General features: G+C 35.3%; 3 protein-coding genes and 1 long non-coding RNA gene across 15 annotated transcripts in view; 2 read left to right on the plus strand and 2 right to left on the minus strand.

The window, feature by feature from the left end:
* Positions 1 to 4: 4 nt before the first annotated feature.
* Positions 5 to 898, minus strand: LOC108973317. Its single transcript, XR_001993720.1, has 3 exons — positions 742 to 898; positions 538 to 669; positions 5 to 464 (listed from the first exon to the last, which is right to left on the minus strand). It is a non-coding gene; the product is annotated as an uncharacterized LOC108973317 (long non-coding RNA).
* A 122-nt stretch (positions 899 to 1,020) lies between these two features.
* LOC108973316 (sugar transporter SWEET1) lies at positions 1,021 to 2,284 on the plus strand. Its single transcript, XM_018940520.1, has 5 exons — positions 1,021 to 1,339; positions 1,406 to 1,483; positions 1,564 to 1,790; positions 1,852 to 2,027; positions 2,103 to 2,284. The coding sequence occupies exons 1-5, from the start codon at positions 1,263 to 1,265 to the stop codon at positions 2,220 to 2,222; spliced, it is 678 nt and encodes a 225-aa protein (XP_018796065.1). The 5' UTR covers positions 1,021 to 1,262; the 3' UTR covers positions 2,223 to 2,284.
* A 2,126-nt stretch (positions 2,285 to 4,410) lies between these two features.
* LOC108973221 (vacuolar protein sorting-associated protein 28 homolog) lies at positions 4,411 to 5,362 on the plus strand. The gene has a single exon (XM_018940294.1). It carries the CDS (start codon positions 4,508 to 4,510, stop codon positions 5,138 to 5,140), a length of 633 nt encoding a protein of 210 aa, XP_018795839.1. The 5' UTR covers positions 4,411 to 4,507; the 3' UTR covers positions 5,141 to 5,362.
* An 837-nt stretch (positions 5,363 to 6,199) lies between these two features.
* Positions 6,200 to 16,183, minus strand: part of LOC108973274 (protein lingerer) — a 13,114-nt gene continuing 3,130 nt past the window's right edge. For 4 of the 12 annotated variants that reach the window (XM_018940418.1, XM_018940416.1, XM_018940410.1 and 1 more), the window contains exons 2-18: positions 15,805 to 15,987; positions 15,546 to 15,737; positions 15,309 to 15,483; positions 14,002 to 15,242; positions 13,648 to 13,932; positions 13,273 to 13,587; positions 13,011 to 13,213; positions 12,619 to 12,723; positions 11,579 to 11,683; positions 11,298 to 11,392; positions 10,857 to 11,230; positions 9,674 to 9,808; positions 9,484 to 9,606; positions 9,163 to 9,414; positions 8,941 to 9,096; positions 7,611 to 7,643; positions 6,200 to 6,749 (exon numbers count right to left, since the gene is read on the minus strand). In XM_018940418.1, coding sequence (XP_018795963.1) covers positions 6,651 to 6,749; positions 7,611 to 7,643; positions 8,941 to 9,096; positions 9,163 to 9,414; positions 9,484 to 9,606; positions 9,674 to 9,808; positions 10,857 to 11,230; positions 11,298 to 11,392; positions 11,579 to 11,683; positions 12,619 to 12,723; positions 13,011 to 13,213; positions 13,273 to 13,587; positions 13,648 to 13,932; positions 14,002 to 15,242; positions 15,309 to 15,483; positions 15,546 to 15,737; positions 15,805 to 15,957 — 4,041 coding nt within the window. In that variant the 5' untranslated portion in view covers positions 15,958 to 15,987 and the 3' untranslated portion in view covers positions 6,200 to 6,650. Of the gene's footprint in view, positions 6,750 to 7,610; positions 7,644 to 8,940; positions 9,097 to 9,162; positions 9,415 to 9,483; positions 9,607 to 9,673; positions 9,809 to 10,856; positions 11,231 to 11,297; positions 11,393 to 11,578; positions 11,684 to 12,618; positions 12,724 to 13,010; positions 13,214 to 13,272; positions 13,588 to 13,647; positions 13,933 to 14,001; positions 15,243 to 15,308; positions 15,484 to 15,545; positions 15,738 to 15,804; positions 16,027 to 16,183 lie in introns of all 12 variants that reach the window. The other 8 variants (XM_018940415.1, XM_018940419.1, XM_018940411.1 and 5 more) reach the window with 8 other exon arrangements.

A 16,183-nucleotide genomic window follows, 5' to 3' on the forward strand; every position in this document is an offset into this window, starting at 1 on the left:
GCATAGGAAATCTGTTTAAAATCACTTTTTTCCCCAAAAATTAGGGAACTGATACGTAATTTTTATACTTATATATTCACGATTTAATCCGCGAAAAGATTGTTCACCAAGGGAGCTTATAGTCATACTGCCAGTCAGTGATAAAGGAATATCGAACTTGTTCTGGTATGAGAGCGTCTCAAAATTTATTTTTTATACCAGCAGAGAACTGGTTATATATTCTCTGCTGTTAATTGGGCCTTGTTCATAATGAGCTCATATCAGAGAAAATCTAGCATTCCTATCGCATTCGGTAGCTTAGCTGTTGCGGCTCTTTGTAAACACTACCCAGTATTGTACTTATATTCTTTTGCTACCACGTGTAGCGCTTTCCAATTATCGGAGAGAACTATTCTTTTTCTATACTGTTCAAGGGTGAAATCATTAAGAGAACACTTATCATTACTTTTTGTGGATATCGTTCTCTAAAAGCAATACAAAATAAACATTTACTCTGCTACTAATATACATATGTATACACCTTATAAATTTACTCACACATTATTAGCATATTTTTTGCATCGACATATTTACATCCATTTTATGAAGTACCGATTTATCTCAAACATATGGTTAATAAATCGCACCGAACACAATTCCGATGGTACTGTCACATATTATCCATGATTACTACGACACCGGGATTATAAAATAATTACATATATATGTAATTTAAAAGTTTTATAAATTTACGACTATTACCCTTAATTGTTTTGTTGTTTTGTTTACTTTTGAAGAAATAAAATTTCAGTATTTACTGCCTTGCCCCCTTTACTGTATAATGTCCACATTAAATGTTAACTTCTTCATATGCTATAAAACATTTATAACTTTTAACAAGTTTTCCAAAAATAATACAATTTTTTCTTCTGCATATTATGCGCATTCTCCCAAGACAGCTGATAATTTTTATATGTTGTGTTTTGATCCCATATTCTTCTCTGAACACAACAAAATCGGGAAATAAATACTTCAATGTCAAAATTAAATTGAAAGCAAAATAAAAACAGTTGACGTAGCTATTGGTTTGGAAAAAATAGTCTTATAGCAATCGTAAAGCCAAACAAATTTTGTTTTTAATTTAAAATGTATTATCTTTCATTTTTTTGAAAAACAAATTGAGGTCTAAAAACATCTTATATTGTTTATAAGAAGTTAACTAAAATAAACACAATTAATTAAAATTCATGAGTACAAATTAGATACTTAGAAAACAGCTAAATATGCCGCTTCCCACATACGATGTGCTACTAGAGTCTACAGCAGTAGTCAGTACGGTTTTACAATTTTTGTCTGGGGTGTAAGTCCTCATAATATACATAATAAGTATCAATGGAAAAAATCGTATACAGATATTTATTTCCAGAATTATATGTCGTAAGTACATAAAAAAGAAAAGTACCGGCGAATCATCAGGCCTACCTTTTATTTGTGGATTTCTTTCGTGAGTTCAAATACGTATATTGTTTACATTACATTAACATTTGTATTTGAATAATGGAATTATATTTTTAACTTATATAGCACTTCGTTTTGGCTTCGATATGGTATGCTCACTGATGAACGCAGCGTTATATTAGTCAATATAATTGGGTCCTTCCTTTTCCTGTGCTACACAATGATATACTATATTTTCTCAGTAAACAAAAAGTCCTATATTCGACAATTTGGCATTGTATTATGTATTTTGTTTAGTGTTTGGTACTATACTAATTTGGTTGAAATCGAAGCGGAAAAAGTTCGTATTATGGGTACGATTCAAAAGTGTCTATATACATTTAGCAATGCAAATAATAAAGTTACTTTTTTTAGGTCTGGTCTGCAGTATTGTCACAGTGTGTTTTTTTGCAGCTCCTCTAACAATGCTAATTCATGTGATACGTGTAAAGAATTCAGAAAGTTTACCCTTTGCACTGATTGTAATGACATTTCTAGTGTCCATTCAGTGGGTCGTATACGGTGTCGTCATATCAGACACTTTTATACAGGTTTGATTTTTTACAATTGGAATTTGTTTGAAAAATATATGCACGTAATATAATTATCTTATTTCTTATTAACAGATACCAAATTTTTTTGGATGTTTACTTTCAATGCTGCAACTTTGTCTATTTGTGGTTTACCCACCTAAAATATATTCTGGCCAAGGCTATCGCTTGGTTGACCAAGCTCCTATATTTTGAAAGAAAAATATAGTTGGCTTCTAAAATATATTGATCGTAATTGTAGCGATGAAACAAATAATTTTAGGTTTCAAAAGAAAAATACTGTATTAAATATTTTTAAAAGTAAAAAAATAAACTTATATGCTTAATTAAATACGAAATATATATTAAAAGATTGCATTTATTTAAATGCTTAAAAATTATTGCTCATATTTAGATAGTGCATGCTATGGTATATTGTTTAATGAAATTCTAGTTTATACTGTTTGAGTATTTGTAAAGCGATAATATCCATATATTATATTTCGCGTGTACTTTAATAAACTAATTATGCTAATAACCTTAAGGTTATTATCTTAACATCTGGCTTATTGTATATATTGGAGACCATTGTTTGTTAACTGAAGCTATTTGTGTGCTCTTCAGAACTACCGATGGCGAAGACTATTGTTAAAAACATAGAATAGTATTAAAAACAGTTTAAATCCATATCCACACGACAGTCAAACTTATCTAAGAAATCGTTATCAATTTCATACTACATGGAATTCTTTATTATTCAATAACATATTAATATACAAACCATATTTAAACAGTATAGTCCATCAGTTACCTGTATGAATGCCCACCCCACTAATTTGCTGTATTTCTTCATTTAACTATATTGAGCCTTTCTAATATAGAGGTACTTCATCATAGACCACCTAAAATATAGTAAATATGAATAATAACATTAAACATTATCTAACTACATGATGACCGAGCATTAATTTTAAGTGATTGTTGAAATAAACCATATACCCCCTCGAATTGTTATCGGAAATATGATTATTCATTTATTGCGGTTTTCATATATTTGCTGATCTACGTAAATTTTGATAACTATTGGCCCCAAGGGAAGGAATGTGTATATTAAGAAGTGTAAAGCTCTAGGATTTCTAAAATAATAGAAATCAGAAGCACTTATTCGGGCCCATGCACCTCATTGAAAAAAATACTAAACTCTTCATTCGACTACCCCTACACTCCGTATTTGTATTGTTTAAACGCACAATAATAACGGATAATATTTAGATTAGATTGATAAACGTGGAATGCACCGCGACCTTAATTCTATTGTGCCCACTCCTAAATCGCATAGACACCTACCCAAAGTATATTGATAAAGTCCGATATACTGCAAAAGGTCCTCCGCGCCACAGCTCCATAAGGCGAAATACCTGTTGTTGTTGTTGTTGTTGTTTAACGGTTATCAGTCCCCGTTGGGATAGTGATAGCCATCTGTGTTTTCGTCGATGTCATCTAACGGGAGGCCCAGGAAACGTGCTGTTTCGACGGGATCGGACCAGAGGGAAAAGGGTRTTAGACGGGTGGGGTTGGTTGGGCATGCAAAGAGGTGGTCAGTGTCATGCGGAGACTCGTTGCATGCAGGACATACATTGGGTATGTCTGAGTCTATTCTGGATAGGTAGGAGTTTAACCTGCTACAATATCCAGAAGGCGATCTAACCCCGTTTGGATCGATGAGTGTTAATCTGTGAGTGTCGTCACTGGAGCAACGCCTTGCAGCAGGGTTGCTCCGTATCCTCCTGACTCGTGCTGGCATTGTGTCCAACCCGGGCCCGGAGGAATTCTTCAGCTGCGTTTGCGCGAAAAGGCTCCATCCAAACTCCACCCCGGTCAGGTGCAACACATGCAATGGATGAGCCATCTTAAGACCCATAGGGAGTGGACCACACGTTACGTGGCCCCTTGTTGCTTACGCAGTACTGCGACGCTAGCCTCTACGTCTGTGCAACCAGCACATAGTTCGCGCGCTGCGCCGCCACCCACCTCGAGTGGCCAACAGAGGACCTCCACGGTCCCCCGGAATGCGAAATTCCTAATTCAGTCTGGTGTTGGGAAGGCTCCGTTCGATTACAACCGAATTATAAGACGGGCACGGAAGTCGCATAATATCCTGGATTAGGTGGCAGGTCTGGTTTTATTTTATATTTTATTTTTAATTATACAATTTGAATTGCTCGGAAACGAAAACATATATATATATATGTAAACCTATTGGTGGTGGAAATGTCTAGTCTAAACCACATTAAATAAAAACAGAAAATATATTACCAAAGAAAATGCAACCTGTCCAATATTAGGTGAAATTGTAAATACACCATGATTTATTTCCACCACTTGTTTAATGTGTCATATTAATAATGTCAACATAAAAGAATTCGTCATCTGTTACTATTGTTATTTCTTTGTTCTGGAAAAATAATTAGCGCCACTGAGATACTTTCGACAGCAGAATAATGCAAGAAAATTGTCCTGAATTGTACGAAGAGGTGAAACTCTATCGGAATGCACGGGAACGAGAGAAATTTGACAATATGGCTGATTTGTACGCAATCATAAATACTCTTCAACAACTCGAAAAGGCGTACATCCGTGACTGCATCACCCCACAGGAGTATACGGCCGCCTGTTCCAAATACTTAGTGCAGTACAAAGTTGCTTTCAAGCAAGTTCAATGTGATGAATATCCCAGTGTAGATACATTTGTAAAAAAGTTCCGATTAGACTGCCCTGCAGCTCTGGAACGAATACGAGAAGATAGACCTATAACAATTAAAGACGATAAAGGAAATACATCCAAATGCATAGCAGAAATAGTTTCATTATTCATAACCATCATGGACAAATTACGACTAAAAATGAATACAATGGATGCTTTGCAGCCGGACGTAAAAGACTTGGCTGATAATATGAACCGACTTTCATTGATTCCGAAGGATTTTGAGGCCAAACAAAAAGTTGAAACTTGGCTTAGCACTTTAAATGACATGCAGGCCTCTGATGAATTGTCAGAATCACAGGTTCGCCAATTTCTATTTGATTTGGAATCGGCTTACGCTGATTTTACTAAATTATTGCATAGTCAATAGCTAATTCGTATGTTAACAAAGTACTTTGAAAAACTACGCAGAAACGAAATTGATAATTGCAAAAGTTAATCTCATAGCCGTTATAAAAATAAATCTTATTTTGTGAGCAAATGATTCAAAACTAGTTTGCTTACATATTCATTAAGCAGCACTTTAACAGAATTTAAAAATAAATATTGTACACATATGGTAATAAAAGTATAGATATAAAAAATCGTAAAATTGCATTGTTTCTTTAAGTTTTGTGGGTTAAATTTTAGAATAGCATCCCCCTGATTGCGGTGTTAAAATGGGTATGTACGGATAGAAGAGGTTCACCTGATCAAGAAGATCTGGTTTTTGAGATATTTGCATTTTAAGTTCATAAATTCAACTACTTAGAATTTTTTTAACTTTTATATCCACTAACACTTTGCTAATTCGATTCTAACCATTTATTTTATAGTAAATAGTGCGAAAATAATATTTTTTTCGGGTCGTAAAGTAGTAGAAAACCATCCATTCCACGGCGACTACTACAATAGTTTAGCAGACAGGGTAATTTGTAACTTTACATTTATGGGCGATGTTCAGTTAGCAAATAACTGCCCCACCGTTGGGTTTCTCAACTGATATTTACAATGCAACAATTTACGTCCAATATAATGCCTTGCCTCGAACACCCCGTACATACCACCAATCAGTGACTGCCACCTCAGGTTTATTCCTAAAAACTTGTATTGTTGACTTTAAAGATAAAAACAACCAAATTTTAAATTTCGACTTCACCGCGCATGCGTATGAACTATGCGTTTGTTGTGTTTATTTTGGATTTAATCGTATTTTGTATTTAATTTAAATATTAAGGTTATTATATAATTATACATATAGTTTAAACCGATTACAATATTTAAATTTTTATTTATTTTTTGTTATTTCCTTTCAACTGTGCCGTGTGTGTGTGTGTGGCCTTTTTTCCACTGCTGTGTATTACTTATTAAACACTCTCTTTGCTTCGTAATAGCATTCTACACCTATGTGTTATTTTTTCTTTACTTCTTTCAGTTTTATAATTTATTCGTGTGTATGAGAGTGAATTACAGATGTACGAGTATGAATGTGGGTTTGTGGGGTAATGGGTTTTGGGCATACGTTTTTTTTTTTGTGTCTTAGTAAAGTACAATTTGAATAAATGGATCGATCTTAAAGAGGGAACTTCGCTACAACGTAGGAGTGGAACATACAAAATTTGAATCCTCAATATTATGCGTTTATCTTCTATTTATACTAATATATTTGTACATAAGTATAAATACATACAAATGTGTAAAAAATAATAGGATAGTCAGACAGACAATATGAAAAATTAATGTGTAATGTATGTGGTTGTGGACACGCGGTAGCATGCATTGGGAACCGATTTTTAGAGCTGATTGGATGATGTTAATTAATCGGAATCGAATTTCATATACTACAATCGTAAACATGTATGCATACGTTAATGCGTGAGTTTAGGGTTTCCTCTTTACGTTCAGTTTTGCCCGGTCCAATAAGAAGGCGAGTAGCCTTGCTTAGCAGCCGATTTCGATTGGCTACTTGTTTGCTGCCGTTGGCCCGTGCTATTCGAATCCTGAAAAACACAATCAAACACAAATATAAGTTTTAGATATAAGAACGCAAACAGTGTACAAGTGTTATTGCAAAGCTCTAATGTATTTATTTCGTTAGTACACATCTTACAGTAAACATGAAAATTTGATTTTTAATGTTGAAAAAAAATCCCTAATTTTGACTTTAACTACTTTTCGATTTTTCTTTCATTAAATTTCCAACAAAAAAGGCCTGAACGCTGATGTCATAAAAGTGTATTGCTGCAGAGATATAAGCGACTTAAAAATGAAAAACTTAAGGAATTAATGAAATTTTTTAAATATAATTTTCTTAACTTTCCCTTAGAAAGTTTTTCGATAAGAACGGCAGTTCAAACAAACGTGAAAAATCGAAGAGAAAGCAAAATTGAGGTCTCAAATTTTCAGGGATTTTTTTTTTCAACATAAAAACCTAAATTTTTATATGTCCCAATATGTATATTATATTTAGCACTATTTCTAATACAAAAAAGGTGAGTTATTAATATTTCCAAATAATTATAATCTTGAAATTTTCATACGAGATCCAGCAGAATTTTTTAAAACAATAATCATTTTATTTTGTTAATTTCATCCTTAACACCATATTATATCTTCGATTTGTGAAGCTCTGCGTGAATACTGCAAAACATTATTGTAGTGGAATAATATTGCATATATCACAATTATTTTTATTCAACTTTGCCAGTTAACATTAAATTAATTACCAGTAAATAGTCGGATGTATTAACACATTTTTTTCATAAACGCGTAAAATTACAATAGATAACAAAATTAAAAAAAATTGGTACAGTAAAATTATTTAATATTATAATAATTTAACTGATATACTAGAAACTTACCCGGCGGGATGAATTATGAATCCTGCCGTCCATCTAACGTTGTCCCATAAAAAACCAAAAGAAATAATAAAATAATAAAACAGTTTTCCATGCATTTGGCTTTAATTACTGTACTTAAAGGAAAGAGTGATCGTGAATATATTGGTATCCTGTTTATTATATGGTACTTTTGAATTAACTTCAGTGATTGCCGTTGTATGATAATAACGAAGAAATATTAGCACATTATATTATTTAGAATAAATTTGGTTGAATGCAGTTAGAAACCGTATTCGTTTCCGAGGAATGTTGTCTGAGAATTTCGAATATTCAGTAAGGATTCAATCAACAGGAATTTGAAAAAGAATTAATTGTATCTTCAAGTAGCTAACAAGCACTAAAAGCAGAATTTTTACGAAATTTAAAATTTGCAATGGTTATTTCATTATAATAATAAATACGAATATTTGCATGTTACTTATATTCCAATATTCCCACAAATCTTAATCTTTTTAATGATTTTCACCGGGCAAAGTTAAATTAAAAATATATAAATGACAAAATAAAAATTCCACTTGAATAAAGTGTCTTATGAATACATCATACAGGAAAAATAAAATAATTTAGAATATGTAAATATATGTGTAGTACCACTATGAAAAATTAATTATGTGAACATTTACTATAACGTAAGTATTACTAAAGTCATAAATACATTTCACATCCAATGTTCATATCTTTTAAATTCCCCTGTAAAACATTACAAACTTAGCTCGAAAAAATTTACCATCCATTTAGAGATGCCTCAAATAATATGTATATGAATTTAAAAAAAAAAATATTATACAAAAATTTTAATCGCATACATTTGTTTATGAGAGCGTTAAAGGAGCTTATCTACTGAAAACCAGAAAAACTCACTCCGCGCCCTGAAACACGTCTTGTGCCCATCAAGTGTAATACCCCACCGATGCAAGGGATAAATGGCTTGTACCCGCGACTGTCAGATCTAAATAACCGGAGCGGACACGGATTTGTAACTGGCCAAGGATTGTCAACAACTTCGCCAAAAAGAAGAATTTCTAGTTTGCTAAAAGCCTTTTAATACACACAAAGCATTTGTTTCAAATAAAACTTTAAACCAATCCAAAATTAAATTCTTATTTTGTTGGAAATTGTTTTTTTTTTTTTTTTTTATAATAGAGCAAACCGGGATACTACCATGAAAATAATAAATAAATGAGGGTATCATTATTTTGATTTTAATTAGAAATTATACATAAATAACTTTGCTTCGTAGCAGGGCTAACAGTGCTTAAGTTAAAAAAGTGTATAGTGCTTATTACATTACCTGATGGATTGGCTGATGAATCATATTGTGATGACCAGCAGTCGGCATTGGCAAATACATGCCGTACGGCTGAGCTGAAGTTCCACCAGCTGTCTGCGTATTCGGCATATTGAATGGTGGCGGAGTGCCCGAATGGAAATTTTGTTTCTCATATGACTGTTAAATTATAAACATACAAATACTATTTGAGCAATTTTGCAAAATTTAAACGAAAATACTTACATTGACTTTATTCAGCGCAACATGTCCCTTACTATACATAGACGATGTTATGTCCGAGCTTGATCCGGTTTGGGGCGGGTTCGCCACATTTTGTGATTTCGTCTGCTGATTTACGCTTGACGGATAAGCGCCCTTTGTATAATCCTGCGAAGCTTGTGACAATGCGTCGTAACTTGTCGAACCGTAACCAGTGTTATAAGAAGGCTTTGGAAATTGGCCACCAGAGGCTGTATTAGCAGCAGGAATTTGCTGCTGCCATAGAGATACAAAAAATCAATGATAAGATTGCATGCCGCGATTCATACAGTTTTCCATACATACCGGATAGATTGCTGGTGTGCCATACTGAAAACTGCCAGGCATAACATTTCCACTATAGAAGTAGTAAGGAACATTCAGCATGGGACCACCCGAGCCTGCTTGCTGTGACATTGTACTTGATACCTATGTGTTTCGTGTAAGGAAAAATTGTACTGATTCGAAAAATGTATTGAGTGCCTCATATTCTTACATTGCTAACTGGGCTAGAATTATTGTCCGTTCTTGTGAAACGTGCATCAGTCATAGTAGAATATGCTACGGAGCCCAAATTATCTCGGCCGGTACCCAAACTAGTCGGAGTGTAGTTGAGATCGTAATAACCTTGCTGCAAATCAAACACAACTAATATAAATTTCAATGCAATTATATTGGTACCATAATAATAAAATATGCGATATAGGAAACCAAAACATGGTGACTGAAACGAGGCACCGCATGTAGCTATAAAATATAAACTTATAAATTTTTTGATGAATGTAAGAATAATTGTAAGGAACTGTTCTCTGTGAGATCCTTTTAATATATATTGTATAAAAATATTTATTTATTTAAATATGTAAAAGTCAAGCGTTAAACGACGATATCGTAGGTGCTTATGGCCCACGAACGAATTATAAATACATTAAAGCAAGCTAGCGCATTGTGCTAATTATCGAATTTACATTGTATGCCGCCGCCTCGTTTCATTTCATGTTCTTTATTTACAAAAGAATGTGCGATGCAATAAAGGCAAAATATTACAAATAAGCATTGGGATGGAGCATTAGTTTCACTTAAATCATATGGGGAAAAGGAAAACTGAAAAATAAATTGAACAGCAAAAATGTACAATAAATAGAAGTTAGCTTTCACCCAGAATTCATGTTATACAAGTTACAAAAAAAAAAAAAAAACGTCATATCCGATCACATTAACGACGTGTGCAAACCATGCAAACCGTAATTTTGTCTTGAAAGCATTTATGAGGTTATACCCATTCGAAATTTTGTTAACCATTTCAATACCAGATGTGATGAATTAAACAGCCAATTGTAAAATAGATTAGCAAAGAGGATGAAAAATAGTTTTTAATCAACATTCATTAGTCTTAAAAATAAGTGAGTAATTTTGTGAATATCGATGTATTTTAAATTTTAGCTTCACAAAAAGAAAATGAAGAAGTTATTTTGAGGAGGTGCAAAAGATGATAAAGAATTTTTATGTGATTTGGACCACAATTAATGTTTATGGAGGAATGTATATTTTACAAAAATAATTAATGTATGAACACCTATAGAATTATTATCTTAAAGAAATTGTATGGTTGTTTGTGAAATTATCATTGGATTGATTGATTTTTCTAAGTTTTGCATTTTCTCCATATGTGAACTCACCACGTGTGGCACTCTCTGTTGCATCATTTGTATATCCTCGTAAGAATAAACTGGTTGCTGATAGAATGGCAATCCAGTCTGAATATATTGACTAACCATTTGGATGTTGGGCACCATTCCGCTAGCGCTTGTCTTATTTGAAGACGATGATACTGCCGCGGCCGCAGCTGCTGCGGCAACCGCAGATGCAGGGTTGCTGCTGCTACTACTACCAACGCCACTGCCACCAGAACCGCCACTACCGCCACCGCTAGTACCACTTCCACCGCCGCTAACAGTGCTGCTACTATTCGTATTCACATTACTGTTGCTAACACTGCTTACATTATTACTTGCCGCCACGCCCGAGCTGTTGCTATTCACATTCGAGTTGGCTGTAAAATTAAAAAAAATAATCATATTACTATAAATATGATAAGCTGCGTCTTTAACATTGCCTACAATTAACCGATGAAGTCGCATTGCCCGACGAATTAGCAGACACTGTCGAGTTCCCAGTTGATCCACTATTGCTTGCCACATTACTAGATGATACACTAAAATGATCAATGAAAAAATATATAAACCACCTATTTTTATTCAAATACACATTTATATCATTATATAACAAAGTTTGGCCATGTACCCATAATATTTAATTATTAAAAATGCTTCAAAATTATTTATATTAGTTTAAAATAAGGCAATCAATCAATCAAATAGTAATTTAACTCATTACTTACCTCTCGTAATGCGAACCACTAGACGCTGTTGCCGCATCCTTCAATTTCGCACTTGTACTAAAGTTAGTGTATTGAGAGGACGAAGTATTTGTACTACCGGCGAACCTATACAATAACAAAACGGTAACAAAACAACAATATCTGTTAATTACCAACATTTTTCCTACAACGTTTACATTTAAGTGCATAATAGAAATAATCAATAAATTGTAACCTCAGTGAATGGTCTGAACATAAATAATTTGTGGAAATAAGAGTAGATGGTAAGGACAAATAGCACTACTAATACGATTTTACAAAATTAAAAATGCTGATGTTAGCTACCCTTTGAAAAACCACCCTACATACAGGTATAATTTATTGCTACAATAACCTTCATCTTTCACATAACAACAAAAATAATACTTAAACGTTTTGCAAGTTCTGTTTTATTTTTATACCTCGAAGGAAGTTGATTAAGTTTAGCTCTAAATTTGTAATACCAAAAGAAAACATCGAAGACAGCGTCAACAACAACGACAACATCGGAGACTGAGTCATTTTAGTTATATCCGTCCGTTTATCTGTATATACACGCAATAGTATCTCAATTATGAGATATCGGTTTAAAAATTTGCACAGGCCCTTCCATCTCTAAGCGATAAAAATCATGTCCTTGTATGGAAAACTTGTTTATTTGACAACGATATCTACACGACGGCATGGATTATTGTCAAAAGCAACGGTAAAATCTCTGAAGAAATTGTGCGGATCGGACGACAACAACATTCGGTCTAGATTATTGAAAATCAGACCGCTGTAGCACTTTATTTAATTTGAGAGCAGAACATAACAAGTTTTATACTTTTTTGAAATATTTCCTACATTCCTGATTTACACAAACACAAAGTATACAATAGTAACCTACTAAATACATGTTAGTTTGAAGCAACTATAAAAATAATTAGTATTGTTAACGCATAAAATATTAAAAAAAAAAACTATATAGTTTAGTAGTATTTGCACCACAAATGCAAATGGATCATTCAAAATTTACTTACCCTGAGCTATTTGAGAGACCAGTTCCACCGTACACACTTTGGCTGGACTGGTACGCGCTTTGCTGTGTTGGGTAGCCGGTTGACAAATATCCGGTATTTGTATTGCTACAGCATTAGATTAAGGTTGTCAACAAAAATTGTAAGCGTTAAAGCCAAAGGCAGAGGGTTGGCGGGGGGAAAGAAAGTGAGAATTTGATTTGGGATAATTGTTAAAAGCAATCAATTTTATAAAACGAAACTCAAAAATCAATCATACGTACATAAACAAATGCAAAATTATATACAAACTAATACAAAATCAATTCAATAACACAAACATTAATACTAAACAATGGTCAGTATAATTATATAGGATGGAAAGATAAATTTGAAATATCGAAATTTTTGCTTACTTTGCATTGCTGTTGCCGCCGCTGCCACCAACTGCGGGAATGTTTTGTGCTGCATTTCCACTGCTACCAACGTTTACTCCGCCCCCCGCTACTGAATTCGATCCCGTTTGCGCACTCACTGCCGTTTGTTGCTGATAGGAATTCATCGAAGTTTGCTGATACGAACCATATGATTGCGGTTGGTACGTATTTGCAACAGAGGACTAAATGAAATGGTATGTATATTTACTTATAAATTCAATGTGAAATTTGCATTAATTACCTGTACATTTGCATAACTACTGCTATTGTACACTTGCCCGGCAGCGGATGGCTGATAAGCATTTGCAGTCTTGTTAGCTACAGATACACCAGTTTGGTAAGCGCTCGTTGGATAGCCACCAGTTGAGTTCGTAGCACTCTGTGACTGACCGTATGGGTCGCTTTTACTCAAATCTAATGTGTGATTTGTGGTGCCGCCAACAGAGGAGGCACCACCACCTACACCAACTCCATTTCCACCGCTGACAACCTGCTGTTGTTGCTGTTGCACAGATGCAGTGCCACGTTGCGAGTAGCCAGTTGATAATGCCTCACCCTATATTTATTTATTTTATTGGATCCATTATAACAAAGATAAAAAAAAAATCATTCTTACAAGTTGTGTACTCTGTAACCCTGCCGACAGTGAACTTTGTTGTTGTTGCACATTGTTTTTATTTTGATAATCTGTTGACACATCCTGTTGCGATTGCACCAATTGCTGTTGCGATTGTGTCTGTTGTTGCTGCTGTTGACTTTCAATCGTCACAGCGGCACCAAACTTCTCAGGCAAAGTGTCGAAAGAATCTTCTGTACCGAAGTCAAGGCCTCCAAATTGAACATCCAGGTAGCCAATATTATTCAACGTATCTCCTGGCATTTCCACAGCGGTCGATGGTATCTAAGACATCGATATAATGAATGTATATTCACCTCTTTCTGAAAAATCATTAATATATTGTTAACTCACCTTCGAAGGTGGTGGTAATTTGGCACGTGCTCTTCGCACTTGTGGCTGTTGTACGCCACCTGAGAGTTGTGTTTGATCAGCGCCAGACACTCCCATGCCACTCGTTGCCGCTGGAGTAGTTACAGCAGCTGAGCCAAATACGTTTGCGTACGATGTCGGGTACTGCACGGCGGCCGCATTTTGTGCATACGACGATGGTAACTGCTGTTGCTGTTGTAATGGTTGTTGCACAGCTGTGGCTGCAGCGTTCTGCGATGTCAAAGAATTGAAATACTGAGATTGCTCCACGGAAAGTGTTGCAGAAGTTTTGATTTGCCCTTGTGGCTGTTGTTGCTGTTGCTGCTGCACTTGCTGAACCAAATTTGCAGCCGCTGTAGCAGCATTCGAAAACGTATCCGCTGCACTGCCATACGGATTGTTGCTAAGAGCCGTTGCCGTCAAATTACTTGAACCAGCTAGCACCGACGGTTGCTGCTGCTGCTGCTGAGAAGTCAGTGACTGTGATTGAGCTAGCTGTGTGTTGGTCACTGCAGCACTATATTGCATCATGGGAGTTGTGGACGTTGAGGCCGACTGCACAACTGAACTTACAGTTGAGCTTTCGTCATTTATGCTATTATTACCACCAGACGGACTTGATCCTGCAATGCCCACTGAGTTGCTAACAAGTGCATTCATATGAGATCCTTGCTGATGCGGCGAGGTTGGAGTGCCAACCAAACTTGAATTGCCCAAATGATGTTCCAATCCAGGAGGTGCCGATATCTCACTTGTACCACCACTTACCACGCCACTCATACTACTAACGCCACCACTTACCACACTTGCTGCCGTCTGATTTGGCAGATTGCTTGTGGTAAATACTTTACTGTCTTTAAGCGAGCCAACATATTCTTCATTATCCCAGTCACCCCAGGCATCATCTTGCATTTGTTGCTGCTGCTTTTCAGCGTTCTGAGCAATAGTATTATCCCATAACTCCACCTCATGGTGATCTTCATTGGTGCCAGACCGAGAATTATATCCACGTTCACCGCGACCACCAGTGCCACGGCCACCGGCGCCAAATCGACCGCCACCACGACCTCCACGACCAGCATAACCAGCTCCACGGCTACCACCACTACGGCCACCACCGCCTCCTCCACCACCTTCTCTACGACGATAGTTGTCATTGCGATCATCACCGCCTCGTGAATCACGTAAATTACGTTCATTCTCACGAGCTTCTCTGCCGCGCCCTATACATCGTATAATAGTTATTTAAGTACAATGTGATAAACATACATAAATTCAATAAAGCTTACAGCCGCGACTATCGGTGCCGCCGCGTCCGCCACGATTACTACTCCGATTACGTGATTTCTCACGTCTGTCAGTGTTTGCATTGGTGTCAGTCCATTCTCCATCGCCACCAGCACTTTCTTGACCGGCATTTGCAGCTTTGTTCTTTTTCTTCTTTGAAGATGTCTCAAATGCACCCTAAATATAAAATAATTCAGTAACAGAATTTCATTAATAACGCATTTAAATAATTAACAAACCACTGGAAGGGTCTCGAAGAGATATACAACAGCAAGTTCTAAATCGTTATCACATTCATATAATGCGCAACATACTTCCTCTTCAGAACGTTGAGTCATTTCAATAAGTGTAGCGACTTTTTCGCGCATTTGCGGATCCTCTGATGTGTTACTATTGGTGATTTGGGCTATACGTAACTGTTCAGCAGTTGGCTGCAAAATTAATTTAAAGTGAAGTGTAATTATTAAAATCAATAATTGATATTTAATTGTAGCTTACCTTTGGATGCGATTTTTCTTTTTCTGTCTTTGAGACATCTGTTTTTTTAGTTGATGTCTGTAAGGCAGAATCCCCACCTCCGCCACCTCCACTGCAAGAATTTGATTTTTTTTGGTTGCGACCCCCGCCGCTATTTCGATTTTGTGTGCTCATATTTATATGTACACTGTATTTACAAGTAAGCTTAAGGAACAAAACATTAATTGGGAAGGAATATATTTTCTGTTGAATAAATGATCAATCATTTAATAAATTATCTACGACTAATCATTAATATAACTGATGCATACAATTTTGTTGGTTTTAAGGAAAACTAACGGGGAATATTTAGTATCGCGCCGGTTAAATATCGTTTATGGAGAAAAACAGGGTCGGGCTA

This window comes from Bactrocera latifrons, unplaced genomic scaffold, assembly GCF_001853355.1.
Source record: "Bactrocera latifrons isolate USDA-ARS-PBARC rearing strain unplaced genomic scaffold, ASM185335v1 scaffold_47, whole genome shotgun sequence".
Lineage (NCBI taxonomy): Eukaryota > Metazoa > Arthropoda > Insecta > Diptera > Tephritidae > Bactrocera > Bactrocera latifrons.

Excerpts from the sequence above, each read along its gene's own strand:
- LOC108973316 (XM_018940520.1), top strand. The coding sequence starts at position 1,263 with ATGCCGCTTCCCACATACGATGTGCTACTAGAGTCTACAGCAGTAGTC. Across the intron at positions 1,340-1,405 it reads TTACAATTTTTGTCTGGGGT|AATTATATGTCGTAAGTACA; the intron begins GTAAGTCCTCAT and ends ATTTATTTCCAG. Across the intron at positions 1,791-1,851 it reads GGAAAAAGTTCGTATTATGG|GTCTGGTCTGCAGTATTGTC; the intron begins GTACGATTCAAA and ends TACTTTTTTTAG.
- LOC108973221 (XM_018940294.1), top strand. The coding sequence starts at position 4,508 with ATGCAAGAAAATTGTCCTGAATTGTACGAAGAGGTGAAACTCTATCGG.